At 50.2% G+C, this 24,249-nt stretch overlaps 18 protein-coding genes across 18 annotated transcripts; 12 read left to right on the top strand and 6 right to left on the bottom strand.

Moving 5' to 3' along the window:
* Window positions 1–27: 27 nt before the first annotated feature.
* Window positions 28–1,620, top strand: NEMAJ01_1687 (uncharacterized protein; the record flags this gene model as incomplete). Its single annotated transcript, XM_047915525.1, has 1 exon — window positions 28–1,620. The coding sequence occupies one exon, from the start codon at window positions 28–30 to the stop codon at window positions 1,618–1,620; it is 1,593 nt and encodes a 530-aa protein (XP_047771482.1).
* Window positions 1,621–1,896: 276 nt separating this feature from the next.
* Window positions 1,897–3,858, bottom strand: NEMAJ01_1686 (uncharacterized protein; the record flags this gene model as incomplete). The annotated part of the gene is made up of 1 exon (XM_047915524.1): window positions 1,897–3,858. One exon carries the CDS (start codon window positions 3,856–3,858, stop codon window positions 1,897–1,899), a length of 1,962 nt encoding a protein of 653 aa, XP_047771481.1.
* A 103-nt stretch (window positions 3,859–3,961) lies between these two features.
* NEMAJ01_1685 (uncharacterized protein) lies at window positions 3,962–4,801 on the top strand (the record flags this gene model as incomplete). The annotated part of the gene is made up of 1 exon (XM_047915523.1): window positions 3,962–4,801. One exon carries the CDS (start codon window positions 3,962–3,964, stop codon window positions 4,799–4,801), a length of 840 nt encoding a protein of 279 aa, XP_047771480.1.
* A 481-nt stretch (window positions 4,802–5,282) lies between these two features.
* Window positions 5,283–7,481, top strand: NEMAJ01_1684 (DNA replication licensing factor MCM4; the record flags this gene model as incomplete). Its single annotated transcript, XM_047915522.1, has 1 exon — window positions 5,283–7,481. One exon carries the CDS (start codon window positions 5,283–5,285, stop codon window positions 7,479–7,481), a length of 2,199 nt encoding a protein of 732 aa, XP_047771479.1.
* Window positions 7,482–7,668: 187 nt separating this feature from the next.
* On the bottom strand, window positions 7,669–9,639 carry NEMAJ01_1683 (vesicle-fusing ATPase; the record flags this gene model as incomplete). Its single annotated transcript, XM_047915521.1, has 1 exon — window positions 7,669–9,639. One exon carries the CDS (start codon window positions 9,637–9,639, stop codon window positions 7,669–7,671), a length of 1,971 nt encoding a protein of 656 aa, XP_047771478.1.
* Window positions 9,640–9,685: 46 nt separating this feature from the next.
* On the top strand, window positions 9,686–11,848 carry NEMAJ01_1682 (protein transport protein SEC24; the record flags this gene model as incomplete). Its single annotated transcript, XM_047915520.1, has 1 exon — window positions 9,686–11,848. The coding sequence occupies one exon, from the start codon at window positions 9,686–9,688 to the stop codon at window positions 11,846–11,848; it is 2,163 nt and encodes a 720-aa protein (XP_047771477.1).
* A 185-nt stretch (window positions 11,849–12,033) lies between these two features.
* On the bottom strand, window positions 12,034–12,330 carry NEMAJ01_1670 (uncharacterized protein; the record flags this gene model as incomplete). Its single annotated transcript, XM_047915508.1, has 1 exon — window positions 12,034–12,330. The coding sequence occupies one exon, from the start codon at window positions 12,328–12,330 to the stop codon at window positions 12,034–12,036; it is 297 nt and encodes a 98-aa protein (XP_047771465.1).
* A 305-nt stretch (window positions 12,331–12,635) lies between these two features.
* Window positions 12,636–13,412, top strand: NEMAJ01_1681 (uncharacterized protein; the record flags this gene model as incomplete). Its single annotated transcript, XM_047915519.1, has 1 exon — window positions 12,636–13,412. The coding sequence occupies one exon, from the start codon at window positions 12,636–12,638 to the stop codon at window positions 13,410–13,412; it is 777 nt and encodes a 258-aa protein (XP_047771476.1).
* NEMAJ01_1680 (geranylgeranyl transferase type-2 subunit beta) lies at window positions 13,392–14,510 on the bottom strand (the record flags this gene model as incomplete). Its single annotated transcript, XM_047915518.1, has 1 exon — window positions 13,392–14,510. The coding sequence occupies one exon, from the start codon at window positions 14,508–14,510 to the stop codon at window positions 13,392–13,394; it is 1,119 nt and encodes a 372-aa protein (XP_047771475.1).
* Window positions 14,511–15,060: 550 nt separating this feature from the next.
* On the top strand, window positions 15,061–16,083 carry NEMAJ01_1679 (adenosine kinase; the record flags this gene model as incomplete). Its single annotated transcript, XM_047915517.1, has 1 exon — window positions 15,061–16,083. The coding sequence occupies one exon, from the start codon at window positions 15,061–15,063 to the stop codon at window positions 16,081–16,083; it is 1,023 nt and encodes a 340-aa protein (XP_047771474.1).
* A 295-nt stretch (window positions 16,084–16,378) lies between these two features.
* On the top strand, window positions 16,379–17,065 carry NEMAJ01_1678 (20S proteasome subunit alpha 4; the record flags this gene model as incomplete). Its single annotated transcript, XM_047915516.1, has 1 exon — window positions 16,379–17,065. One exon carries the CDS (start codon window positions 16,379–16,381, stop codon window positions 17,063–17,065), a length of 687 nt encoding a protein of 228 aa, XP_047771473.1.
* A 78-nt stretch (window positions 17,066–17,143) lies between these two features.
* On the bottom strand, window positions 17,144–17,602 carry NEMAJ01_1677 (ubiquitin-small subunit ribosomal protein S27Ae; the record flags this gene model as incomplete). The annotated part of the gene is made up of 1 exon (XM_047915515.1): window positions 17,144–17,602. The coding sequence occupies one exon, from the start codon at window positions 17,600–17,602 to the stop codon at window positions 17,144–17,146; it is 459 nt and encodes a 152-aa protein (XP_047771472.1).
* Window positions 17,603–17,663: 61 nt separating this feature from the next.
* On the top strand, window positions 17,664–19,205 carry NEMAJ01_1676 (uncharacterized protein; the record flags this gene model as incomplete). The annotated part of the gene is made up of 1 exon (XM_047915514.1): window positions 17,664–19,205. The coding sequence occupies one exon, from the start codon at window positions 17,664–17,666 to the stop codon at window positions 19,203–19,205; it is 1,542 nt and encodes a 513-aa protein (XP_047771471.1).
* Window positions 19,206–19,376: 171 nt separating this feature from the next.
* On the top strand, window positions 19,377–20,396 carry NEMAJ01_1675 (uncharacterized protein; the record flags this gene model as incomplete). Its single annotated transcript, XM_047915513.1, has 1 exon — window positions 19,377–20,396. One exon carries the CDS (start codon window positions 19,377–19,379, stop codon window positions 20,394–20,396), a length of 1,020 nt encoding a protein of 339 aa, XP_047771470.1.
* Window positions 20,397–20,411: 15 nt separating this feature from the next.
* On the bottom strand, window positions 20,412–20,924 carry NEMAJ01_1674 (uncharacterized protein; the record flags this gene model as incomplete). Its single annotated transcript, XM_047915512.1, has 1 exon — window positions 20,412–20,924. One exon carries the CDS (start codon window positions 20,922–20,924, stop codon window positions 20,412–20,414), a length of 513 nt encoding a protein of 170 aa, XP_047771469.1.
* Window positions 20,925–20,995: 71 nt separating this feature from the next.
* NEMAJ01_1669 (uncharacterized protein) lies at window positions 20,996–21,229 on the top strand (the record flags this gene model as incomplete). Its single annotated transcript, XM_047915507.1, has 1 exon — window positions 20,996–21,229. One exon carries the CDS (start codon window positions 20,996–20,998, stop codon window positions 21,227–21,229), a length of 234 nt encoding a protein of 77 aa, XP_047771464.1.
* Window positions 21,230–21,742: 513 nt separating this feature from the next.
* On the top strand, window positions 21,743–22,420 carry NEMAJ01_1673 (uncharacterized protein; the record flags this gene model as incomplete). The annotated part of the gene is made up of 1 exon (XM_047915511.1): window positions 21,743–22,420. The coding sequence occupies one exon, from the start codon at window positions 21,743–21,745 to the stop codon at window positions 22,418–22,420; it is 678 nt and encodes a 225-aa protein (XP_047771468.1).
* Window positions 22,421–22,816: 396 nt separating this feature from the next.
* Window positions 22,817–24,247, top strand: NEMAJ01_1672 (uncharacterized protein; the record flags this gene model as incomplete). Its single annotated transcript, XM_047915510.1, has 1 exon — window positions 22,817–24,247. A coding segment is annotated over one exon (1,431 nt), but the record flags the coding sequence as incomplete, so codon positions are not given.
* Between the last annotated feature and the right edge of the window lie 2 nt (window positions 24,248–24,249).

Genomic DNA, 24,249 nt, shown 5'->3' with positions numbered 1-24,249 from the left:
TATAAAATATAGCATTTTTGCCTTTTCATGATAGGAAGGCCTACAAAAGAAGTGGTTGTTAAGAAAGCACAAGAACACATTGCAGCGCACCCAAACAGCAACATGTGCGTATACACGTGCGCAGGCTATGTAGACTACCATTCTCTGCCCACGTACAGGCAGTTTTCTGCCCTGCTGCAGGCAAACCGTGGCAACCCGGCCTGCTGCTATTTTGAGTGTTTACTTGGAAACCGGCCGATTAAAATGTTCTTTTGCATAATCACTAAAAGCGAGCCAGAAGGCAAAGCCGCTGTCCAGGCCGTGCAGAAGTGGGCGTCTGCGGCCTTTGCAAAGTATGAGATATCCTACGTTGTGCTCAGTGCGTGCGGAAATGGCAAGCAAAAGCACCACGTTATTTTGAACATGTATGAGCTTACGACAGACACGCCAGTATACATGGAAAGCGTGCTTGCAGTTAGGGACGTAGCCAAAAGGCTAAAAGCAGACACAGGGCTAGAGTGTGTAAGCATGTACGTGTACAAGTCGGGCCTGCTCCAAACAATACACTCAAGCAGCTCCAAGGAGGCGGGGGTGCCCTTCAAGCTAGACACGCAGCTTGGCGCAAACGTGGCGGACATAGACACTTTTTTGGAGTACCGCAAGAGCGAAAACTATTTTTTGGTTCCCAAGTCTGTGCTCTTTTTGAGCTGGCTCCAGGAGCCTAGAAGGCTTCCGGCAATTCGGCCTGCTGAAGGGACAGAAGACTCTAGAATGCCTCTTTTCCAGCAAAGAAATTCTATGCTGGCGCCTGGGCACGTTCCCGAGTATAGTGGGCTTGGCTGGAAAGTTCTGCATGCAAGGCCAAAGAAAAGGTTTCCAAAAAGCGCGAAGTATACGGACGAAGATCTCCTATCGACGCCCTGCATAGTGGTTGCCAAGGCTGTCATGGGGAAGCTTCTGGGCGCCCTGGGCCTGCATCGAGATCTGTCCAAGAGGTTGGTTACGTTTAGGCAGAGCCCGACAGGAGGCATCTACTACTTTATGAACTTCGGCGAGGCATGCACAAACAATAACGCCGGATGCCATCAAAACTGCGTGCGAGTTATACTGGGGTCTTTAGGGACTGATGTCAGCTGCTGTCTCAAAGAGTGCAACCAAGGGTACCACTCCAAAACCAAAACTCTGATAAGCCCAAAGTGCTGGGACCTGCTTTTTGGAGGCTTTAAGCGGCGCAGAGCAGGCGAGCCCACGCCCTTGCACCATGTGCCGGACTATTCCAACGAGGATGCTACGGATCCGATTTTTGTTACAGATTCTGATGAGAGCCTGGAAAAAGAGCCGGCTATGCGCATCCATTCGGTAACCTCGCAGGACGCTCACTCTGGCACTGGGCTGCACCATCGCCAGCCGAACAGAAAAGAGTTTGACTCTATAGAAAACTTGGCTTTAACCGAGAGCATGCAAACCGGCAGCAGCATAGACACGGGCCTGCACCGCCAGCATGTCATTAAAAACATAGTAATAAGCAATGTCAAGAATGTGTCGGTAATATTTAAAAAAAGCCATAAGCCCAGAAAAGACGCGTTTTCCAAGAGAGGAAAAAATGCAGAAAATCCAAAGTGTTCGCGCCGCCCAATATAAACCCTGGCATGGAGAAATGTAGAAAATTATGGGTGTCTTTGAAATGGGTTGCATGTGCGTACTGTGCCATCTTTGCTTTGCGCTCTTTCGATCTGCACGTGTACGTCTTTTCGGGTCATTCGGGTAAAAATACATAGCATAGTTTGGTTTTGAATATGTACATTTTATATTTTTTACAGCGACAGAGTAGAACTACTTCGATTTATTGAATAATTTCCTACGCTAGCGACAGAGTAGAGCAAACATATGTTTTATTTAGTTGGGGCGCAGCCGCACCTACCCGCACTGCTGGCTCTTGTAGAAAGCGCACACAACGTCAACAAAGTCCTGGTCTTGGTCTATTTTGCAGGACAGGCTTTTCATTATCTTCAGATGCTCATGGGCCATCTCATACTCTCTTTTGTGTATGCAGTATTCGATCACGCGCTTTCTGGCGTAGTACTCAGTCGTGTTCAGAAGCCCCGAACTGTTTTCTAGGATCTTGAGTATTCGCTCGACAAAGACCAGCGTCTTCACGTGGATAACAGCAGACAGAAACGCCTCTTTTGCGTCTTCCCACTTCTCTGTTGCTGCATAGAGGTCATCTACCCACTGCGCAGGCATCTTCCCCGTTTTCTTGTATAGGCACTTTATCGCGTCGGATGCGTATTTATATAGTATAAGCTCCATCGCCAGGCTAAAAAGGAGATGGCAGTCGCCCGGGATGTTTCGGCTGTACGTGCTGGCTTTCTCCAGGAGGATGTCCAACCCCTTCTCATACTTTCCTTGCTTCAGAAGCACATTGTGCAGCGCCATGTCTATTCGCTCGTTTTTTGGATTGAACACTCGCCCGTAGTTGAGAAGCTTTTCAGCCTCTTTGCACTTCCCGGTCTGTGCAAGAGAGACTGCAGTTGTCAGAAGAATTTCCACGTCCTGCACTTCAAACTTGCACTCGTCCAGGATTGCAAGAGCCTCCTCGGCGCGCCCGGCTACAAGAAGCTGCTTGCACAGGGCATTTGCGTGCTTAGCCGTTTTCACAAGCCCAAACGCAATATTAAGGTGCTCTATGCTCTGGTCCATCACCCCGTATGCGTACGAAAGAGAGGCCAGCTCTATCTTAAGAAGCGGTATCGAGCTGCTGCACTTTTTCTGCGTGCCCGCGAAGTATGTGCCGCACGCTATCTCCTGCACAGCTAGCTCATCCATCAGCTTCGCCAGCCTATTCTGGAGCAGCGGCCTGGCAACGTCCCGCTTGCCTGCAAGCAAAAGCGCTGCTATGAGCCCCTCGGTCTCGTGGTACTTCTCGAAAATAGGAATAGCCTGCACATGCGAGGCTGTTGCAGTAAGCGCCCGCGCCCACAGAAGTTCGTGCTCTTTCTCTTTCATGGGGATGTTTGGGGTTATTGCGCTTTCAATGAGGGAGAGCACGGCTACATTTCTGCCCTCCAAACTTTCAGCGTATACAAGAAGCGCGTCCCCTGTGTACCCCTCCAGGAGAAGCGCCCTCGCAATTGCCCCTGCCTCGCCTCGGGCTGTCTGAGTTCCAAGCAAAAGCAGGTGCTTGGCACACAAGTACAGCAGATCCTTCTGGCTGCACGTTAGGCAGTACTTAACCTCCCTTGCCTGCGGGAATATGTAGTACCTGTCCGATGAATCAATGCGGCTTTCTATCTCCTGCAGCGGGGACTCTGCCAGATCCTCAGGGGTGTGCGACGTTATGCTCAGCACAAGAACTGGGTGTGTAAGGCTCTGCTCCTTCACCGTGCGCCCAAGGACGCCAGTGTACTCCCACTGCACGCCCAGAATCTGCCTGAGCTCTGAAATAGCGGACTTTTCTGCTTCTCGGAAGTATTCTTCGTTTGGAATTTCGTTGGCAATGCGCATTATCCAAAGCAGAAGAGAGGCAATTTCTTCCTGGCATGTGCTTTCTTTTCTTTTTTTAAGGATAGCTGTGCACACTTCTTTGACCCGAAATAGAAGAACGTGCGACACAAAAGAGACCTTCTTCAAAATAATCACCACGCTCTCAAGCAGATCTATTTTGCTCTCTAGGATCCACTGGATTTTTGTCTTTGAGCTTGCAAGAACCCCCAACAGATCAACTGTAGTGCTGTTTCCGCGGTACAGCGGGGACTGTATCTGCGCAAATATTTCGTCATGCACGGACGCCTCCAAAGGCATGTCTTTCTCTATCTGGGCCTGCTTCACTGCTCGGCCTATTCTCTCCAAAAATGCAGCTTTTCCACCGTCTTCCGCCATCCAGTCTAAGCTCATAAATTTTTTCGGGTGTGCTCCAGCAAAATACACAAGCAGCCTTTCGGCATGCAAAGCCAGAAATGCTACAAGCTCGCGCTATTTTGCGATGAAAGTGCATGGCAAGCACAGGATAAGGTGGCATTTGTTAGATGAAAGGGAAATATTATGGGCCAGACTCTGCCAGGGCTCGCATAAGCGCGCTAGATCTGATAGGCTGTGCTTGCCAAGCATTCCATGCGTGTGCGGGCATGGATTGTCCAGTATTCAGCTGCGCTGCATATTTTCCATTCTGAAACAAACCTATGTTACAGAGTGTATTAATACGCACACGGCAGTAAACAGAATGGAAATAGCATTCCACAGGAACAAGTGCGCACTGAAAGACTCGCTCCGGATCATAAGGATAGGGAAGAATCCGTGCTGGAAGAGGAGGAAAGACCTCTTTTCATACGCTGAAGGCCTTATCAGCGCCAACAAGAACATCATTTCGCTGAACGCCGGAATTCCAGAGCAGGCGCAGAGCGAGTTTTCAGCCCTCGAGGAGCAGTTTGGCTCCCTATGGAGCACGGAGACCAATGCAGACGAGGTGTGCCTCGTGTGCTTAAAAAACTGCCTGGAGGAGGAGAGAGAGGCGGTGCTGCTAAGAGAAGACGAAATAGTGCACATTGACACAAGGGAGGAAAGAATAGCAGAAGTCTCCGATAGAATGGAAAGGCTCAACAACAAGACAGAGTTCATTGAGTCTATTATAAACATGCAGAAAGAAGAGCTGGACAGAATAGCGTACACGACAGCCTCTGTAGAATACTCCGAGGTGTATTTAAGAGAGCTAGAGGAGACTATAAAGAGGAAAAAGCGGATGCTATTTATTAAAAGGTGGCTCAGTGGCATAGCCGTGTTCTTCTGCTTTCTGTCTCTTCTGCTCCTTAGGCCGTTCATAGTGTAGAAGGGCGTGGGACAAGCAAAATAAAATTACATTAGGAAATTTGGGTATGGCGCAGTGAGTGTGCGCTTTGGCATGGTTTGCACATATTTTTGAAATGGCGTGGGAGGCAGCATGCGACACGCGAATTTGCATTTCTGCATGCAAAAATGCGCTCTTTCGCCTGCGTCTTCTTCGCCCACTTTTGCGCTTTTGGCATGGATGTGGCTGGCTCTATGCTGCTATTCGACAGGTGCAGCCGCGCCAGAAGCATTGCCCATGAACAGACTGTCCTGGCAGCAGAAAGTGCCTGAGGGCGCGCACAACATACGCAACTCTGTGGAAACTGTTGAATGGGAAGTGCGGACAGTATGGCAGCCTTTTGTGGGCGGCTGGAAAGCAGGAGTTTTCAAGCGCAATTTCAAGCCGCATTGCCATTCCTGTTTTTGGCGTACTAATGCGGGATGTGTATATGAATTTTTTATTCGTGCAAATTTATAATCGAATGGATAGAGAAGACGAATACTCACAGAACTCGGCGGTGTTCTCATTTGAGAATGCCAGCCAGATAAGTATAAGCACCAGCCAGCCATTCCACCACACACAGTACAACTCTGAGAACACGCCAGACATAGTGGAGGACATGAAGTCAACATACACCCAAGAGAACATGCGTGTAGTGTGGGGGACGACAATCAACATACAGGAGACAATAGACCTCTTTAAGGAGTTTATACGCACACATGTAAACGCGGAAGGGGTGCCTGTGTACATGAACAGAATAGAAGAAATGTACGAGCTGGAGAAGTACGTTATAACGCTGGATTGCATGGACTTAAAGGGCACTCCGTACGAAAAAGTGCGCATGGAGATACTTTCATATCCGGTCGAGGTCTTTCCCCTGCTGGAAATAGCCATAACGGACTTGTACCTGGAAAAGTACCCGTCGACGCCCCCCGTCATTCGGGTTATTATATCGAATGTGGGCAACCACAAGAACATCCGGGACCTTCTTCCTATGGACGTAGACACAACAGTGGAAATAACAGGAATGGTCACCAAGACCAGCGGAATACTGCCGGACATCACGACAGCAGCGTACACGTGCGCAAAGTGCAGCGAAGTCACGCGCGCAGAGGTTGTTCGCGGCGTTATTTCCGAGCCTGTGGACTGCGCCTGCGGGGGAAAGTTCACCATGGAAATGAACAGCGCGCTCTCGACCTTCCAGGACAAGCAGGTCATAAAAATACAGGAGCTTCCAGAGGCGGTTACAGACGGGCTTGTGCCCTGCGCAATAACTGTTTTGGCGTCCCACATACTCACGGACAAGCTCGTGCCTGGAGACAAAGTTACGATAACGGGAGTCTACAGAGCAGTCCCATTGAAGCTAAACTACATTCATAGAACAATCCGCAGCTCTTTCAAGACATACATAGAAATGGTCAGCTACAGAAAGCTCGCGCACCCAAAGGAGAAGTTCACAGCGCTGGACAAAATTGAAGAGCTGAGAAAGTCTGAGGACCTGTACGAAAAGCTGGCCGCCTCCATAGCGCCGTCCATCTACGGGATGCTCGATGTAAAAAAGGCCCTGCTGCTGCAGATGTTTGGCGGCGTAACAAAGTCCTTGAACGGCGCAAGGTTCCGCGGAGACATAAACATTCTCCTGGCAGGCGACCCGGGAGTGGCAAAAAGTCAGCTGCTTCTGGCGGTGCACAGGCTTATTGAAAGGGGCGTGTATACCTCCGGAAAGGGTTCGAGTGCGGTGGGTTTGACCGCGAACGTCTCTAGGGACGTTGACAGCGGGCAGCACATTTTGGAGTCTGGGGCACTTGTCATAAGTGACGGGGGAGTTTGCTGCATTGACGAGTTTGACAAAATGGGGGAGGGCACGCGCAGTGTTCTGCACGAGGCAATGGAGCAGCAGACGGTGAGTGTGGCCAAGGCAGGGATTATAACAACGCTGAATGCCAGATGCTCGATTCTTGCCGCCTGCAACCCGATTGAAAGCAGCTACAACCCGAAGAAAAACATAATCGAAAACTTGGACATACCGCCCACGCTTCTTAGCAGGTTTGACGTGGTCTGCCTTTTGCTGGACACAGTCAACAGCAAGAGAGACACAGAAATCAGCACGCACATCATAAAGCTATACGCTGGCACGGATAAGCCTGTGGAGGCGCCGGTGGAGGAGCGGGTTCTTAAGGAGTACATACAGGAGGGAAGAAAAATAACTCCGAAAATTTCAGAGGCTTCTGCCCGCAGAATATCGCTCGAGTACCAGGAGCTGCGCATGCTTGGAAACGGGAAAAGCGTGACAGCAACCACCAGGCAGCTGGAGAGTCTGATTCGCCTGAGCGAGGCGCACGCCCGTATGAGGCTGTCTGCAACCGTTGACGAGGAGGACGTGGCAGAGGCAATTCGCGTGATAAAGGACTCGCTTCTCATGTACGCAGTTGACCCTGTCACTGGAAGAATAGACATGGAGCTGCTGCACACGGGGAAAACTTCGGCCGCCATAAAGGAGGAAGACGCCCTGAGAGAGCTTATTATGAAGTGCATAGGGAAGGGCAGCACAGTGCAGAAGGTCTTGGAGGCTCTGAACGCAACTGGAAGGGTCCCGGAAAAAACGCTAATGAGCATCCTGGAGGAGCTGCAGGAAGAGGGCAAAATACTTGTAGACGGCTTGTCAATAACCCCGAATTAATAAACGCACAATAGTATAGAGAGTGTAAATTTCACGAGCAGGCCAGCCGGCTCCGCGCCTTTGCAGCTATTAGGAGAGCGGGCAGGCTCCAAAGAGAAGGCGTGGAAAGCCTGGGAATACTGCAGAGGCATGGCAGCTGGCGCCCTGCATTTCTTGTTTACGCACACACTATTTCGCACTATTGTATTTATTGAATGATTTCTCGTATGGTTTTGCTTGAGGTAACAGAAAGAGGTGTGTTTGCAGTGAGCCAGTTGGCGTCCTGCGGGGTCAGCGTTGTAAGCTCTAAATGGGCATCAAATGACCCAAATATTCCGCACTCCTCCATCAGAGACTTGTCTGTGGCTGTCCCTATAACCATGACCTTGTACCGGCTCTGATTCTTTGCAAACAGCTTCATAGCCTGCAGTATGGGGTTGGAAAATCTAGGCCCAATTCCCACATAGTCCATAAGGCCCTCCATGTCGTCCAGCACCACAAGCGACTCCGTGCTCTTATATGCATCCTTAAAGGTCTTCTTTATGTAGTTCACTTTCTCGTTCTCTTCTTTTCCTACGATGTCTTTCGGCGATATAACGCGAATGAACGGGACTTCAGACCTCTTCGCAATCATTTCAGCAAGCGCGGTTTTCCCCACGCCCGGCCCTCCGGTTAGGAGCAAGGAGAGCGTCTTCGACTTTTTCTGCGTGTCCTTTCGGAGCCTCCCCACAATCGAGTCTCCAAATTCAAGCACGCTCTGCGCGGAGGGGTACGGGTAGAACGGCTCGGGTATGCGCAAAGCCGTGCTCACTCCAAACGAAGGAACAGTCTCCTCCAGGGCCCTTGTGAAATCGTCCATATCTATCATTACATCTGTTTTTGTGCTTCTAGACCTTTCCAAGGCAAACGAAGCCGCACTCTTTACAAGCGCTGTTATTTCGGCGCCCGTGTAGTTTCTGGCCTTTTTTGCTATGCTTCGCAAATCCACGTCTTTTTTCATAAAGCAGTTCTTCTCCATCTTGCTTGTGTGGATCTTGAGAATTTCCAGCCGCCCGCTCTCGTCTGGCAATGATATTTCTATGTGTATCTCAAACCGCCCCGGGCGCAGCAAGGCATCGTCAATCAAGTCCAGCCTGTTTGTCATCCCTATTACAAGAATGTTGTTCAATGACTCCACCCCGTCTATTTTCGAGAGCAGCTGGTTCACCACCTGGTCGCCAACCCCGTTCGAAGACCCTCGGCTCTTGCAGATTGCGTCGATCTCATCAAATATTATTATGTGCAGGGCGCTTTCGTCTCCGTACATCTTGTAGTCCCGCTCCGCGTCTTCAAATAATTTTCGAATATTTTCCTCGCTCTGCCCAACATACTTGTTCAGTATTTCAGGCCCGTTCACAATCTTGGGCGGCGCAGAGTTCAAAAGGGACGACATCTTCCGCGCAATAAGGGTCTTTCCTGTGCCTGGCGGCCCGTACAGCATAATGCCTTTTATGTGGTTTATCCCCATGTCCTTAATAAAGCCTGGGTTGTACATTCTCTGTATGAACGCGCGCCTAAACATCTCTCCAAACTCTTTTTTGAGCCCCCCAATCTCCATCTGCTGGAAGTCAAACTGCGAGTTTATGTTTAGCTCGTTTCCAAGCCCCAAGATAGTCACGCCTTTGTGCTCACCTATAAGCACCTGCGTGTTTCTGCGAACTACTCCCACAAGAGACCCGCTCCGCATGCGCATGCTCTCCACGCGGCACATGAAAAGAACGTCCCGGGCAGCAGACTCTGAAACCGCCTCAGACTCCATGAGAAGCCCCAGCTCCTGGCCCTCCACAAGGGGAATTCCCTCCAGCACATCCAGGAATGTCTTCAGAACAGTTTTGTGGGACACCCGCACGTGCACGCCCTTTACTTTCCCAACAATGGAAATGCAGACTTCCTCAATTACGCCGAGCCTGTCGCCCGAAGCATCGATTACGTCCACGTACTCGTTTTCCTGCAGGCTCACAAGCGCTCTCTGGACTTGCGACAGCGCTATGCTGTATGGAGGCATTTCATAGTCTACCCGCACCCTGAACACATATCCTTTCACTATGCAATATTCACTCTTATACTCTCCCGAGATGTACACTTTGTTCTCGTGTGCTCTCAGGAGGTTCTTCATCTTCACTACTTTATACTGTCCCATGTATTTATTTTTAACTATTCATTTAATTTGCTTAAATTTTATTGTAATGTTCAGCCACTCGCAAGATAAAGACGTATTTAGAGATAATGCATTCAACAGAACCAACAATGTGCCATCACTAAGTACACGGATGAACAAACCAGCAAGCAGCGACAGAGACGCGCGAGAGCACGAAGTGTTTAGTAGGCTGCCCTCGATTCCGCAAATACTCGAGCACGACAAGGTAAGAGAAGATGCCCGAGCGTCGCCCCCGTATGCGCTCAATCCTGGTGTGAAGTATTCTTCAGAAGGAGCTTCTCACCTGATGATGCGCTCCAGCATGTACGTCGTCCCTGCAGACGAGGACTTGTTTGAGCTTGTGGGCCTGCCTTTGCTCGTGAGCGTGCAGCCATTCAACTCAGCAGTAGCAATTCCCGAGTACAGAATGGACTACCTCACGAAGTGCACCGAGTGCAGCTCCTTTCCCACGCCCATGAACGACGACACGACGTACCAGTACAAGTGCGCAATGTGCGGGACCATGAATAAGGTCCAGGCAGACTGCCCTTCTCTTCTCGAGTACAGCACCGACTACGTGTGCGAGGGCGTGCACTCAAAGGACAGAAGCTGGTACTCTTCCAGCACGCTCCCCAAGGGAAACCTGCAGCTGCCCTCGTGCAGAAAGTGGAACGAGCCTTCAGTCGTCTTTATGATAGACTGCTCGATGGTCTCCAAAAACACCGCAGGGTATGCCGAGTACATAAACGCGATGAAAAACATTCTGCTCTCCAAGGAGTTCAGCCTTTTTTACAGAAGGTTTGCAGTTGTGCTGGTCGGAGAAAATGCGTCTGTGGTTTCAGACGGGGAGCTAGGGTACACGCTCAACGTGATGTACAACATAAAGGGAGAGTGCGGCCTGTGCGCGCCTCTGTTTATAGAGACGGACGACCTCACAGAAGAAAGAGTTGGCCAGCTCATGGAAATAGTCGAGTCCTGCAGTGCGCCTGCGTTTGGCATGTCCAGTGCCCTGACAGCAGCCATACAGATGGCTGCGTACACGGGAGGATGCAAAGTCATGGCGTGGCTGGGCGGGGCAGAGTACGGGGAGGTTTTAGAAAGCACGACACAAACAGCAATAGACTGCGGAATGTCTTTGCACGTATTTTGCACTGCGGCCACAAAACTGGAAAAGCTGCACAGGATTGTGTTTAGCTCTGGGGGCACTGTAGAGCGCGAGCATGTGTACAGCGGGATGCTGGACAAGGCCCACCAGGAGGCCTTTTTCCGGTGCTCTGTGCGGGTGGTTTGCAGCAACGGGCTTAAAAAAAGGGCGATTTACAGCAGCGGGTCCTCGGAGAACATTTCAATGATCTCTTTCCCGGAGATGACGCAGTCAACAACATTTGCAGTGAGCTTTTCTGTTGAGGACTTCCTTAAAGAGGGCACGCCCGTGTACATACAGGCAGCTATCGAGTATGTCAACCAAGCTGGAGAGAACCGAGTGCGCGTGCTGAACATGAAGCTGCGGGCGAGCCGAGTCATACCGCAGGTGTTTGCAGGGCTTTCCATGGACGGAATGTTTAGCGGGGTCTGCAAGTACATCTGCTCAGAGCCCGTGAACATGGTAGAGAACGCGCGGAAAGTGGAGAGCTCCATGGTCCATGCGCTGACATTGTACAAGAGAGCATGCGCAAAAGACACCTCAAGCACCCAGCTCGTGCTGCCTGACTCAATAAAGGGGCTCCCTGTGATTGTGCAGAGCATTTTCAAACAGCCCAAAATCCAGCTGAGCTACGCCATGCGGACAGAGTTTGCAGGAGAGGTAATGCCCCTGCCTGTGGACCAGACCTTCAGGATGTTCTATCCCAGGCTTGTTAAAATATCGTCGCTTTTTACGGTCTCGTCAATCGACGATTTGGTGGCTGAAAGGCTCAGCATGCGCGTGCTGGACTCGGACGAAAGCTACCTGATGGACGCAGGAGAGAGATGCATTTTGTGGTTTGGAAAGGGCGCGGTAGACTACATCGACGAAATGGTTCAGAACGAGGTGGTCTTGTCCGCAATGGAGAGGCTTAAGGAGATGTACGGAGTGCAGCTGAAGGTCACCCAGTGCGTGCAGGGCGAGATGGACGCAGACTTTATTGGTTACATGGTGGAAGACCAAATGGGAGGATATCCAAAGTACCAGGAGTATCTGGGAATAATCCACGGAAAAATAACCAAAAAATAAACGCATGCCAGACAAACCAAAGAGACAAAAGTGCACAGCGCAGGCCTGCAGACGTGCTATGCGCGCTTTTTATGTTTATACTGTGTACGTAAAGGTCTGGGCGCTCTTTTCCCAGCGCATTTGAACTTTGCATACGGCACGTGCTTCTTCTGTTTATTTACGGCCTCGCAACTGTGCACCGCTTGCTACGTGGCACGGAATATTTCCATCGATTTCCGCACTAGGACCCCGTTGAGAAACGCAAGTATTTTCTGCCTGGAGTCCTCCCTGCTCGGCGTTGCGGATATTATGCCGAGTATCCCTTTGCGCTCTTCTTCTTTCAGAACCCCCTCAAGAACCATGGAGCCAAGGGCAGCAGCACTTTCTGGCCTAATTATCTCTGCTATGTTTTGCTTGTGCCGGACCCCGCGTATGTGGTCAATCCATCCCTTTGGAGTTTTCGACTTTATTAGCGTGTTGCACACGGCACAGAAATACCCCATTTGCAAAAATGTGGGCGCGAATATATAGAGTGCAAAAGTGCAAACTGTGCATGGCAGTTTGTGCAGAATTTATGCGGCCCATGCAAGCATCCACTGCCCTCTGGCAGGCTGAAAAGATGAATGCGCGCAGTTTAAAGGCCTGGGCAGCCGAACTCGGCCGCGAAGTGCACGCCCCGCCTGGAAAGGCAGAGATTCTAGCCGTATATAGCTCGAGAGCGCCAGCATGCTGGTGCGTTTGGCCCTTTACGCGCTAAGCGTGGCATCGTTTAGCTCTTTTTACATTCTGTTTTTCAGCACTTCACACAATGAAGAAAACAGCGTCTGGACTCGCTTACTGCGACAATGGAGTGGAGTCAGAGTATCTTATCGTGCTGGTGGGGGGACTGGGCGACACTGCAGACGGCTTCTACTCTGGGGAGATGATGGATCGCGGCGCTTCTATGGGCGTCCGGGTGTTTTCGCTTGGGCTTAGGTCTATGCCCAACTACGGACTGCACAGCATACACGATGACGTTCACGACGTGTCTGTCATGTACACAGAGCTGGGCATGCAGGCGTATGCGGGCGTGTGGTTCATCGGGCACTCAACAGGCTGCCAGGTGCTTATGCTGTACGCGCAAGCGCACAAGCCCAGAAAAAGCGAAGTCTTCATCCTGCAAGCCCCCGTGAGCGACAGAGAGTATGAGGAAAGCGTAAACCCCGAGATAAAAAGCGTTGTTGAAGCAGCCGAGAGGCTAATTGAAAGCGCGGAGGAGACAGATAGTGTATTTTTAATGTATAAAAACAGCCAAATACGCGCAGACAGAATTATAAGTCTCTTTAAGCCGGGCGGAGACGAAGACTTTTTTTCTACAGACCAAAAAATTGAGTGCTTCAACCGGTTCAACGCGGATATGTACTGCATACTCAGCGCGTTCGACGAGTATGCTGTCAAACCAGTGGAGGAAATTGCGAGGCATTTTCGAAAAGTGCCGGGCATGAAGAAGGTGTGCGTGATTGAAAGCGACCACAGCCTTACATATGGAAGGGAGCGCTTCTTTGAAGCTCTTGAGCAAATAGTTTCACTCAAAAAGACAGAATGAAAGTGTGGGGAGGATTTCCATGACAATTTTGTGCTCAGCAATAGACTTGCAGGCGAGCGCATACAGCGTGTGCAGTAAGTTCGGGCTCTCGCCGGGCCTGTCAGAGTATCCCCCTGTGGGGCTCTCGCAGGAGGAGATGTACTCGAGAACGGCTTTGCCATCCACATAGCTTTCTTTCCCCATAATAGCCAGAGACGAGTAGTTCCAGTACGTGCTGCATATTTCCTCAATTCGGTCGGGGCGCCCAGAAAGGCCGCCTGACGCGGCTTGCAGCAGGGAAATGCTCATTGCCGTTTCCTGCGGGTATACACAGCTCATTTCTCCCATTAGGAAAAGAGCAGATAGCCCGCAAAAGTTGTATGTTGCGTGAGACTCGCACCCGGGAATAACCCCCAAGCCGCCGTCGATGTTTATGCACTGGGAGATGTAGTTGCAAAGCATCTTCTTCATTGGGGTGAGCACGAAAAACATCTCGGGGCCTCCCAGCGCCAGAAGAGACAGGAGGTTTTTGGAAGACACGTAGCAGCATATTTGCCGAATATCCAGAATTGAGTCGTACCCCACAAGCTTCTCGTTTGTAACAATGCTCTCCAGGTATGCGTTGCACAGAACGTAGTTTATGCTTTTTTCAGGGAACTCTGCCCCGCTGGGCGCATCCGCAGGCGGCAAGCCTGTGCTCTCGACAGCAGTCTGCAAGTTCAAAAGCTCCTCCTCTCGGTCGCGTATTGTGAATTGGCTTGGCATTTTTTCGCACGGAGCCTCTTCTTGCGGCAGGGGCGCGCTTTCAGGGCTGGCCAGGACAATTTCCTTGTTCCTCTTGATGAGATAGAGTATTTGCAGTGCAGAGAGAGTGGAGATCGCACAGGAAGGATACCCCGGGCGCCCTCCAAATCCGCCGTCAGGGTTCTGGCAGGCAGCGACAAAACCCCCTACTCTCGCAGAAAACGAGTTCAGCTTTTTGTGCTCCTCCAGCAGAAACAAAGACCCCAGGGCCCAGTAGAATGTGCTGATGCGCATGCTCTCTGTAAGATAGAAGCTTCTTGTTTCTTCGGTTATGCACCGAACTATAAAGTCCCTGTGTGCCGCACGCGCAGACATGCAATGTGTTACCTCAAATAATAGCACAAATAAATACTCTCAATTTAATTTCAGGGCGAAATGTGCTGATACTGATCGGATAGCCGCAGCACGCTATTCCGCCTGCAGCATAAAGTGCGGGTGAAGAAAATGCCTATCGCGGCTTGACCTATTTTTGCACACTCTGCCCGCAGTTTCTGCGCTGTGCGTGCAGTGCTCCTTGGAAGAGGGAAAGCTGCGCGACGCCTTGATTTTCTCGTAAGGTGTGTCTGCAGGCAAGCCTCTTCTGTGCGCTCTCTTGCAGCCAAGGCCTGGAAATCGGGCTGTTCTGCGCTCTTATTTCTGGCTCCTGGCCCTTGGTATGCCGTGGCCCAGCCCTTTCAGGACCGTAGGATAGATGCCCTGTTCTGCTGGAAAGCAATACGAAGGCGCAAGCGCCAATTGGCATGTACAGCGCCGGCCAACCGCTGTATTAACATAAAAGTGTGCCAATTGGCGCTCTGGCAAGCCGCCCACTCAAATGGCAGAGCACAGCGATCTTGCATATAAATGTAGTTATATTTTTTTATTAATGACTTTGTTCAAGTTCTACACGTTGTGTGTCCCTTTCATAGATATTTTCATAAGCAATTCTGAGATAGTGCAGAAACTGGGCCTAAACCCGAACGAAATGACATTGTACTCTGCTTTGACTCCCGCCCAGAGAGATCTCATTGCCGATGAAATTTCCAAGTCTCACGGAATAAAGCTGTACTATGGTGGGATGGCATACAACACATGCATGGAAATTGCGCAGAGACAGAGCCAGGTGCAGGCGGTGTTTATAGGTCCATTTTCAACCGACAAAATGACAAAGCAGGTTTTTGCGGGCGCTCTCGAAGGAAAAGTGCAGGGACTGACTATTTTCCCCGAATACATCGAAAGCGAGGGAGGAAAATGCTACGTGATTCCCAATGGAAAAAACAGAGCTATGATCACAAAAGTAAACTTGGAGCAGACAGTGTCCAGATCCATGGTGGACACATTTATGCAGTGCGTAAGCAAGTCAGAGAACAGGGCGCGCAGTATACTGTACATATCGGCATACACCGTTGAGTCGTCAACCGAAAGCATAATGTATCTTATGAAGGCGCGCCGCCAGTCCACGGGCGAGTACATGACTGTCCTAAACCTGTCGGATCCTGGAGTGATCTCGCGCTCGCACGATGCCGTGAAGGTGTTTCTGAACGAGTGCGACTGGGTCGTAGGAAACATAGCAGAGTACACTGAGCTGTTCGTGAAGGAGAGGGGGCGCTCTCCCCAAAGCCGAGCAGAGCTGCACAGCCACATAGAAAACGCCTGCCAGAATGCAGTTATAACATCAGGGTCCGAGGCTGTGGCTGTCCTGTACAAGGAGGCAGGAGAGCGGAAAACACTGGAAATGGAGCCCGATCAAATCGATGTAATCAACACTACGGGAGCAGGAGATGTCTTTGCAGCAAACTTCTTCACAAGCATGCTGGAAGACCCAGAAGACATGCGCGGCGCCTTAGGCACAGCCATAAAAAGAACAAACGAATACCTGACAAGGTCGGCTGAGAGAGGACTTAAATAAACACTCTGCCAAGTGCACTATTTTGCATGCTAAAGGCCTGGGAGAATACGGGCAGCCCAGCACAGCGCGCACTCTCTTGCGTTTGTAGGGCGCGCCAGTAGGCCCGTTTTTCTAAAATGCCACCGAAGAGGCTCTATTTTCGAACGCCAGACAAATCCCAGCGCGCTACGGGCGCCTTCCCTGGGACTGTGCAGCATGCTTGCCGCACAGCCATTTACATTTTCACCGATTTTCCTCATGCGCCCACCCATATGCTCCTGCGAGTATTTAATTTCCATTTCGTATTTATTTTTGTATGGCTGGAGGAAAGTATGACAGAGCGCTTTCTATATTTTCGCCAGACGGCAGAATATTCCAGGTCGAGTATGCGCAGCTAGCTGCAGAGAGAGGCTCTCCTGTTATATTCTACTCAGACGGCAAAACTATATCCGTGGCCATTGAGAAAAGGGCCGAGAGCAAGCACAAAGTGCTTTCAGACTTGGACAAGTTTAAGGAGGTGGAGACAGGCATATATTTAACGTTTGCAGGAATATGGCCAGACAGCCTTATAATCATAGACAAGGCCGTGTTTATAGCCAGAGAGTATGCGTACAGGATCGGAGAGACCATCGACATAATGAAGCTCTCGCTGGAGCTTAGCGACTTTATACAGAAGTACACAATAACAGGCGGATACAGGCCGTTTGGGGTGAAGGTAGTTCTTTTGGGGTTTTACAACGGAAGCTCGGTCATCTCCATGATAGAGCCAGACGGAAACTACGCGCTCTACAAGGGCGGCGCCATAGGGGCAAAGAGCGAGAAAGCCATCAAGGAGCTGGAAGGCGCAACCTCCGAGTCTCCAACCGTAGCAGTTGCAAAGGCGCTGTACACTGTCGCGCAGAAAGACGCGAAGAAAATGTCTCTGTTTGAAATAACAGAGGAAGTAGCGACCATACTACCGCAGGACCACGTATCCCAGATAATAGAGTCGTTTTCCCAATAAATACAATGTTAAGTATACCCGAGTGCACGCCCTCTGGGCGCCGTCCCGTGGCGTTCTGCAAGTATCAGAGCCTTTTATTTATTGCTTATCCTCTGTCAGGACTGAGGTGAAGCACTTTGAACAGAATGACCCACCGGCAAAGGTAGACATAAATATCTCAGGCCCACAGTTCGTGCACGTCTTCTTCAGAATCTTGACTTTACCATCCTGTCCTACCTCAAAGTGGGCCAGGCACGCAAGCTTTCTCTTCTCCTTGACAACCTTGACTTTCTTGGGGGTGGTGTATGCCTTTCTCTTCTTCTTCTTTCCTCCTCCTCTCAGTCTAAGCACCAAGTGGATGGTGCTTTCTTTCTGGATGTTGTAGTCAGAAAGTGTTCGCCCATCTTCAAGCTGTTTACCTGCAAAGATCAATCTCTGCTGGTCAGGGGGTATTCCCTCCTTGTCCTGGATCTTTGCCTTTACGTTTTCAATTGTATCGTGGTTCTCTACTTCTAGGGTTATTATTTTCCCTGTGAGCGTCTTTACGAATATCTGCATCCAGGGGAATAAAAAATAGAAAATAAAATAGAAAAAACCCAAAGAAAAGTTTTAACTCTTTATGGATGCGCTTCAGAAATTCTTGCGAGTAAAAAGAAAGTCTGAGTACTTGACGGACAAGGGGCGCCTAAAAATCACAAAAAAAGACAAAACCAAAATAGAGAAGTTCAAGTCGAACAGGCCTGTTGGGCACTTTGTCATAGAACGGCCAAACTCAACAGCGTTTGTGTGTGATACCCGGGAGGAGCCGCTTGTCAACAAAGTTTCGCAGGAGGAAAACGCGGCGCATGTGCGGAGGCAGGAGCTTGCACTGGACGTCTTCCTGGAGAAGCAGCGGAAAAAGCGCGAGATTCGGGCACAGCGGGAGAGAGTTCAGGACGAAGAAGACATTTGGGCGGGCCGGGAGGAGCAGAGCGAGACCATCGACAGAAAGCTCAGCCGGAAAACAGAGAGGCCCAAGCAAAGCGACGCATACGACGACTTGGACGAGCTCTGGACGTCTCGCGAGGGCATTTGGAGGAATGTGCACTTCTACAGGGACGTCGTGCGCAGGCCGAGGGTGTACGCCTCCGAGCTGCAGGGCCTCAGGAAGAAGCTGGCGCCTGTGAAGGTAAAAGTTCCTGCGGACATGGAGATACCTGTCAGAGAGTACACAGAAACGGCGTACGGAGAAAACGTCCGAGACGTCATTGCTGTTGCCAGGGGAATGTACTATCTGGTGGTGCACAGCTCATCGCTCTCCTTCAAGGACGCGGATGGGTACTTGCCGGAGCGCGTGGTGAAGTTTGTCTCTGGAGAGACGGACGTTCTTGTGCGAGCCGCGTATCTGTCGCCAGACGAGAAGAAGGTGGTTGTGCTCACATTTGGCCACGGAATACTGGTCCTGGACGTGGAAAGCGCGTTTTTGGCGTGCACGGAGAGCGAGAGCACTTGGGACGTGCAGAGCATGGAGGGCAGGCTTTTCCCGGAGAAAACATTTAGGCGCGGCGCATGGCACCCCGCGGGCGTGTACTTCGCAGCCATTTTGCACGGAAAAGTTGTCATTCTGAACACAAAGAAGAACAAAGCAGTAGTTTTCTACAAAGGGTCGCAGAATATACAGCAGGTGGAGTTCCACCCCACGAAGAGCATCATCATTATGATGGGCCCGTCGAATATTTTCTTCTTTGGGCTAAACACGAAGAGAAAGGACACCAAGAAGACAATATACCACCTGTCTGCAGCCAACACGCTTGCAGTGTCCATGGAGACGGAAACCATGTTTGTTGGAACTGCAACGTCGCAGGTGCAGATATTCAGAATCAGCAAGGTGTTTGAGGCTGCGTTTATTCGGTCCATATACACGCGAGACACCCCCCGAAGAATAGTCTTGCACGGGCGGTACGGGTATGCAGCAGTCTTTGACAGATCGCCGACTTTCCTGGTGTACGGAAACGGGGCGCGAGACGACCTTCTGCCTGCCGAGAGAGTGGGAGCGATCCACAAATACGCCGAGACGTACAGAGCCGGGACTTTCCACAGGGAGTATCCGAAGGCCCTGTTTGGCATAGGGAATAGAGTGGCAACTTTGCACCCAGACTACACAGCGTGTGCAGCCAAGTAGAGCGCTGGAATAGTCTGCATAATATATCACACTGCAAAGGATGCAGAATTGAAATGCGCTAGAGAAATAAATATGTGCTGCATTGAATCTTGGGCTCACGCGGCTTTGCTTGGGATTGGGCGTGCTTTTGGCTTGTGCGCTTCTATATATTGCATTAATTTTCTGAGGTCTATGTTTATACGCTCTACCACGCACATTGATGAGCATGCGTTCTGCGAGGCATACAAGAAGGCAGACGAGGAGTTTCTGAAGAAGGAGAGCTACGACTCGGCCATGGAAATACTCCGAATGAATTCGGAAGAGTACAAAGCCTACGGCGTGCTGGAGAACGGTTTGATGCCCGCAAACCAGAGAGAGCAGCTCTACCTGACGCAGGAGATAATTGAAAACAACCCGAACTCGTGGCACGCTTGGAGGTACAGGATGTACCTTATGAAAAGGCTGGACTTGCTCAGCAAGGACGGAGACAGCATATACGACATGGACATACAGTTTGTGCACAAAGTGCTCTCTGCGGACAACAGAAACATATACGCATGGATACACATATCGACTGTGTACCGATACTCTCCCAGGATAATCGAGGACGAGCTCTCCAAGTCGATATCCAACTACAGCGCATACTTTGCCTCCGTGGAGAACGGCACGTACAGAAGCATAAAGCAAGAAGATATAAAAAACATTGTCTTCACTGACCCTGGCATATCTTCGCCATGGGTTTTTGTTCGCATCGCAGAAACCGCCAGAAGGTTTGCAGGCCAGAACTCTTTCTTGAAGCAGTTTGACACGCGCATGGAGGTTCATCTGAGGGTCCCAGGGCGCACGCGCGTGGTTGTGCACTGCAAAGACAAAGTCACCAAATACACTGCGGACTTCAAGAAGGTGGTGGCCATTCCCTTCGAGGCAGACGGGTTCAGCTTTGCAGACATCTCTCGCATAGAGATAAAAACAAAAGGCCAGCAAACCGTAGACATCTCCCTGGACAGCCCTCTCGCCATGCGCCCCCCAAAGTTTGTCTCTGAGTTCCTGGGAAAAAACCCGACCGTGGAAAGCCTCCTCACAAAGCTGCACTTTACCACGGAGGAGTCCGCCAGGGTCTCCGTTCTGAAGGAGCTCCAGAAAATGGACCCGAAAAGGAAGCACATGTACATGGATCTTAAAGAAGGCTTTACTGTTTTCAGCGGAAAATAGGCATAGAAATCTTTATTACTTCCCCAGCATCATAAGAATGGAAAGAGGGTCTCCTCCGTTTTCTCTGAGCAGCTTGGCAGCCTCCTCGTGGGAGACACCGCCCTGCTCTACCACCACCTTAATATCATCCTCTGTGATGGCAACCTCCGGAGCGGCCTTTGCAGCCTCCTCTTCAACGACAGCGTCTTCCACAACGTCTACCTCGTCCTCTTCGGAGAGACTTCTGGCCTCCTCGCCGTGCGCGCACTCTGCTGTGTGCTGGTGCTCCTTCATTGCCTGCTCTCGGGCCTCCCTCTGGGCCTTCCTCTTCAAGGCAGCCTGTTTTGCCGTTTTGACAGCTGGCTGCAACGGCCCAACAACGTAGACCATATCGGTGTCGTGGATGTGGTATGCGACTACATCCCGAATCGCCATCTGCACGCCATTGACCATCACGTATAAATCCTGCAGTCCGTGCAGTTTGTTCATTTTAAGCTTTTTCTCTAGCAAATTCGCCAATTGAATTCCTTTCTTCTGCTCTTTAGCCATGGGTTAAACATAAAAAAAGTCACATGAATAATTGGGCATTGAAAAATGAATCTTCCAGGAGGCAAAGTAAAATGCTGCAAGAAAAAAGCAAAGAAAAAGAGCTCATAACTTTACTTATTAAAGACTTAAATGAAAGAAGGCGAAAGAACAAGGAACTCACGATAAATCTGAGCTTGGGGTGCAATCAGGGACGGGATATATTTGATGAGCAAGTCAAGCTGGATCACATTTTTTCCAAGAAAAGGCCCAAAAGCGTGCTGAAGAAAGCCTGGAAAAAGGTGCAGGGGCTGTGGAATGGCAAATAAATGTACTTGTTTGAGATATTAGCGCTGCATTAGTGTTTGGCTTGCTGCACTGGGCTGCAAGGGCACTGTGTGATCTGGGGATTTTAGTGATATAGCATGGGCTGATTCTGCGCGCGGCAAGTCTCTCTGCGCAGCACGCATTTCTGGCTCTTCGAGAGCGCGCTCTTTTTGATGCAAGAGACTCGCTGTTGCACAGAACGCGCCTTCATGCGCTAAAGCATATGGGCGCCTGCGCCTGCGCACCAATAGGCGGCATTTTAGGCCGTCAAATGAGGCTTTGCAGCGCTATTGGTGCGCCTGCATGGCATTTGAATTTTATTGCAGTGTGCCAGTGCGCCACAACAAACACATCGACACACCAGCGTTCGGGTGCACTGTATAGCATGTATGAAGCTGCTTTACATCATCTTGTTTTACTGTGTGGATACCATGTCTATTTGGTGCGATTCTATTTGCACAGGATTAATACATTGTTTCGGACAAGGTATATAAGAGGCTGTGCGTGGGCTGAATATGAAAATTTCATTAGTAATAGTTATACCTTTTATTGTGTCCGAAGCATACGCCCTGACAGCAGGCAGAGCCATTGGCTCAACCGCATATCCCACACTAAGCAAGTCGTCGGAAAAAGAGCCTGTCCACGTGCTGGCTATGGAAGGCGCATCTAGAAGCACAAAGAAAGAAAGCGCGGCCATGGGGCACAAGAAAAACGGGAAGTCCAAGCTCATCAGACACCCCATTGAGCAGCGGTCTGAGCCAAAGCCGCTTTCTGTTATGGAAGGGCTGCTAGGAAAGAGCCACTTGGTGAGCAATAACTCGTTTTTGGCCGACATCATAGGAGGCGCCGCCGAAGAAAGAGTCCCACTTTCAAAGGAGGCGGAGTATGAGGAGGAAGAGCCTGCCATCGACTACGGATACAAGAGCAGCTCGGACGTTCCTATCGAAAGAACAGTGCAGGGAACCAGAAAAGTCCATCTCAAGAAGGGGGCCTCGCTCAAATCCCCCAAAAAGCCAAGCAGGCTGTCTTCGCCCAGAAAGAGCATTATGAACAAAACAGAAGAAAGCGCGTTCACGCCTTTAGTTTCCAAGAAGAGCCTGTCTGCACAGGAGCAGCTGGCCAAGCTGGAGGGCCTTGTAAGCACATTGCAGAATAACATATCCGCACTAAAAGAGGTTATTGGTGAGTCTTAGAGATATACACTCTAAAAATAAGCATATCTCATAGGTATAAGAACAAAGCCGATTTTACTAAATAAATTAGATATGACTTAGAACATAGCGCCCCCATTTTCGCACTGTGCGCTCCAGCACAGCATATATTTTCCTGGCCCAAGAAAAAGCTGCCTTGTTTACATTTTGCAGCATGGAGAGTGCACTTTTGCATGCAGAAACGCCAGTACCCGCATACAATAGATATTTTTGCAAAAAGCATGCACCGGCTATGCAAGGCTGCGGGCCTGGATGCATTCAAGGGGACATTCTGCAAACACAAAGGCAGCATGTCCTGCATCGCCTAGACACTGAACGCCAATTTCCTTGACGCATTTGGAATTGCTATACTTTTGCGCATTTTTATTTTTGCTTCCCATGCATCTACTATTAGGTATATTACGCCTTGCACTGTGCAGCGTGGCGATGTGCCGACTGCCACTTGATAAAATAGAGAGCATAAACAGCACAGAAATAGAGACGGGCGCAGGCAGCGTGTACATAAACACGCACGGCCCGCTGAATCTTATAAGAGGGTACATATACCATAGGAAAGGCCTGGTGTACAATAAAAGATTTGTTTCGCCTGAAATAGATGTAAGCTATAGCCTGAAAGAGGGTGAAAACAAAGCGGGGGTCTTCGTTAGAACGCCGTCAAAAGATACAGTCAGCCTGCGTGTGTGCAGCACTAGAGCACAGCCCAAGTATTGTGCGCGTTATTATCGCACTCTCATTCAGATGTTTCCTTCTGTAGACGGCTCTGTTTCTATTGTATGGGGGAGGAGAGATTCCTTTTACAGATTCCTCACAAGCAATAAAAACAAAGAGCACTCTATGCATGTCCTGGCTTCGCTATTTCTGCTGAGCGAAGGCGTGGACGTCCCCATGGAGACGACGCCGTCTGAAGTCATCTTCAAGGGCGCAGGCAAGCCGGTGAGCCTCACCTCAGACATTTTTGTATGGAGCGAGAAGGAGCAAGAGGCCCAACTCGTAAAGCAAAGAGATGCTCTGGCTGTCATAAAGTTCTTCAAAGAGAGCGGGCATAGATCAAGCAGCGCACGCACAGGCTCACTACCTGGCGCCTCTATTTGCAGTGCAGATATTAGCGGTGCTGAGGCAGAGGCGCGCTCTTATACAAAAACCTCGTTGTCCTGCGAGTATGGAGATGTCCTGGAAACTGCGCAGTTTCTTATACAGGCATATATTTTCGAATATTTGGAAAGCCCAGAAAGCGGGATAGAGCTGTGCAAATGCGTGCACAAAATACTGCAGAATATGATGGAGGAGTGCTCGCATGAGAATGCAGCTTTAGAATCAGTGTTTGACAGGATATTCACTAGGCAGGATGCGCCCAGCCACAAATACACAGCCTCCTTGGCCAGGGCGCTGTCAATACTCGAGCAAAACGTGAAATTCCCGTTTGCAAACATTAGCCAGGTGCCAACGTACACAAGCATACCCCCCTACGACACTGCACTCAAAGAATTCACAGAGGACAGCTCCAAGAACTACAGCAACTGCGTAGAGACAGGACTGTACACGCTTTTGTGCTGCATTTTGTATTCGCCGGACTCCAGAAAATACAAAGTGCAGAACATCGCCAGTGCATCGGGCGCGCTGAAAGAGTTTTTTTCCGAGCACAAGAAGCCTGAAGAATATCTAAACAACAGAGTGCATAGAGAATGGGGCAAGGTAGTGCAGAGCCTGCCAGATGCACACATAGTATACAATAGAGGAACGCACGAACTTAGATCAGGCCTTCTAAATTTGCTTCTGGCGCTTGCGCATATAACAGACTGCGGGTCAGATGT

The sequence above is a fragment of the Nematocida major genome (assembly GCF_021653875.1).
Source record: "Nematocida major strain JUm2507 chromosome Unknown 2439, whole genome shotgun sequence".
NCBI classification, from domain to species: domain Eukaryota; kingdom Fungi; phylum Microsporidia; genus Nematocida; species Nematocida major.
The sequence above is the reverse complement of the archived record's forward strand: the minus strand, read 5'-3'. Positions and strand labels throughout refer to the sequence as shown.